Source organism: Alligator sinensis, unplaced genomic scaffold, assembly GCF_000455745.1.
Source record: "Alligator sinensis unplaced genomic scaffold, ASM45574v1 scaffold387_3, whole genome shotgun sequence".
Taxonomy (NCBI): Eukaryota; Metazoa; Chordata; order Crocodylia; family Alligatoridae; genus Alligator; species Alligator sinensis.
Genome location: NW_005843027.1, coordinates 398,382 through 400,624, shown reverse-complemented (window position 1 = coordinate 400,624; position 2,243 = coordinate 398,382). Strand labels below are relative to the sequence as shown.

Here is a 2,243-nt window from a genome sequence, read left to right as displayed (position 1 = left end):
AGGGGGTCAGGCTGGATGATCTGTTCAGGTCCCTCCTGACCCTAGCTACTATGAAACTATGTAAACCAGGGCAAAAATATTTTTTGAAATTGTATTAATGAATGTTTTAGATGTTCGCTTTTTAGAATCTAATTTGGTATTTTTCTGGTTCTGAGATGGCCAAACCCCTTGCTGAAAGGAGTACTTTTGGGGGCAAAGGTTCCAGTCTCAAGATGGTAACCAGGGGGTGGGGCACCTGTCAAGGGGTGTGGCTACCCATGCGGCCCTTGATAGCTTGCCAAAACTCAGTAAGCCACCCGCCACCCAAAATAATTGCCCGCCCCTGTCTTAAGAGGTAGTTCTAACAAGTATCATTCAGTTGTAAGTTTTCAAATCTTGTCAACACAGGTGTGGAATTGCAAATATTAACACCTACAGGGTTTTCTTAAAGATCTCACTGTCATCTTGGCAGTCTTCTTCTTTCTCCTCCATAAATAGCACTTATTTTTATCCCATCACCTCTGTCCCTTGAGATGCTTACAAAAGATGTAAGCTTGTCAGTGGCCCAGAACTTAAAGGATTAGACAGCAGGCCCCTTCAACACAGCGTTCGATTCAAGTACTATGAAAATTATTCTGGTAAAACTGCTGTTCAAAGAAATGATTCTCCATATGAAAACACACACATAGAACAGCCTTTGTCAGCCAGGCCAAACAAGCTGGGCCCCAAGCTGGTTTGTTCACTTAAACACAGTAAGTATGTATGTATGAGTGTATGATTGCTTATTATGGCAGTCTGAAGAAACAAGTGGATGCAGATATGCCTGCCAAGGTCCCGATGTGTGGGTTTTTCCTTTTTGACTGACCAAGGAGGAAAACACAACACACTACAGACCCTTGAGTACATTTGTTACTGTTGGTATTTATTTCCCATTCTTGCCCTGTAAAAATGGGATTGTGAATACCACATGAGAAAACGTTACTGATAACTAGAGCTATGAGGTGGACAAGTGCTGGAAAACACTCACTTGTGGACGAGTTCTATTTCATGTCAAACTGATGCAGCAGCATCTACCAACCAGCTATAAATTCACTAAAACTTCTAATGGTCAGTTACCAGCATGGTTACTTAAATTCAGGTGAACAAAAGAGCCATAACATGGCTAGGGTTACCCAATCACAATATGAAAACTCACCTGCAGACTGTACCCCAAGGCTGAAGGCAGTCACTGGCTGTATGGTAGCTGCTGTGGTTGCTGCAGTGCTGGCAGCAGCTGGGATTGCTCCAAAGCTTAACCCTGTAGGCATGGCTTGCTGTGTTGTGCTTCCCATAGGGCCGATACTGAAGTTGGGAGCACCAGTCTGGGTTGCTCCCCCAGTGGAAAAGTTGAAACCTCCAGTTGACCCAGAGTGGGTGGTAGTGGTGGTGGTAGCGGCAGTAGTACAGCCAAAAATAAACCCAGAAGGAGCTGCTGCCTGACTAGATGGTGCACTGCTTGGTGCAGAGCTACCAAGTCCAAAGCCACCTGTAATTCCTGTAGTCTGAGTTGTACCACTACTTCCCAAGTTTAACTTTGGTGCATTTCCCCTAGATAGAAAAAACACTGAGGTGAACTAATTTATGACCCATAGCCAAGTTTGCTACCAAAAGGGCAGTTTTGTTTTCCTTTAAGGCCTACGATATGCTGAGATAGGCATTTTAGATAAGAGGAGTCTCATGAGGATCAGCTTTGCATCAGATTTCTCCCTCTAGTTGACTGTAGCCCAAGTCTGACATGTGCTAAAATGCAATTCCTGCCATAACCTCTCCTGTCAACTCCACTTACCTTGATGTTCTTTTAATTACCCACTTTCCAGCCAAGGCTCTTTTCACACTACCTTTATGCTTGAAACAGCTTCCTTGCTCTTACATGCTGCAGATCCTCCCCATCCCTCTTCCACTAAATTCCCACAAGACTATCCTTTCAGGTGGCTTTTCACTGCTAGTCTCCACTCAGGCACAATTCCCAGTAATGTCAACAGGAAGTTGGCAAAGCTAGCCCAATTCTTATTGCCTTCACTCTGCTTCTGTCAACATTGACCAAGAAATATTACCGGAAAGAAAACTTTTCCAGGACTGGGTACTAGACTAGATTCTACCATAGGACTCCCAAACCCACAACCACTACCCAAAAATAGACCTACCACCTGCTGACAGGGGCTGAATGGTCTCCCTCACATTGAAAAAAAGACTAACAATCCAGATACTGTTCTCAAGAGGAAAGA

At 44.2% G+C, this 2,243-nt stretch overlaps 1 protein-coding gene across 1 annotated transcript in view; it reads right to left on the bottom strand.

The window, feature by feature from the left end:
• NUP62CL (nucleoporin 62 C-terminal like) overlaps positions 1-2,243 on the bottom strand; it is a gene marked incomplete at its 5' end in the record, with an annotated part of 23,838 nt that overhangs the window by 20,510 nt on the left and 1,085 nt on the right. The window contains one exon of the mRNA XM_006036838.3: positions 1,175-1,566. Within this exon, the coding sequence (XP_006036900.2) occupies positions 1,175-1,566 (392 nt within the window). The remainder of the gene's footprint in view (positions 1-1,174; positions 1,567-2,243) is intronic.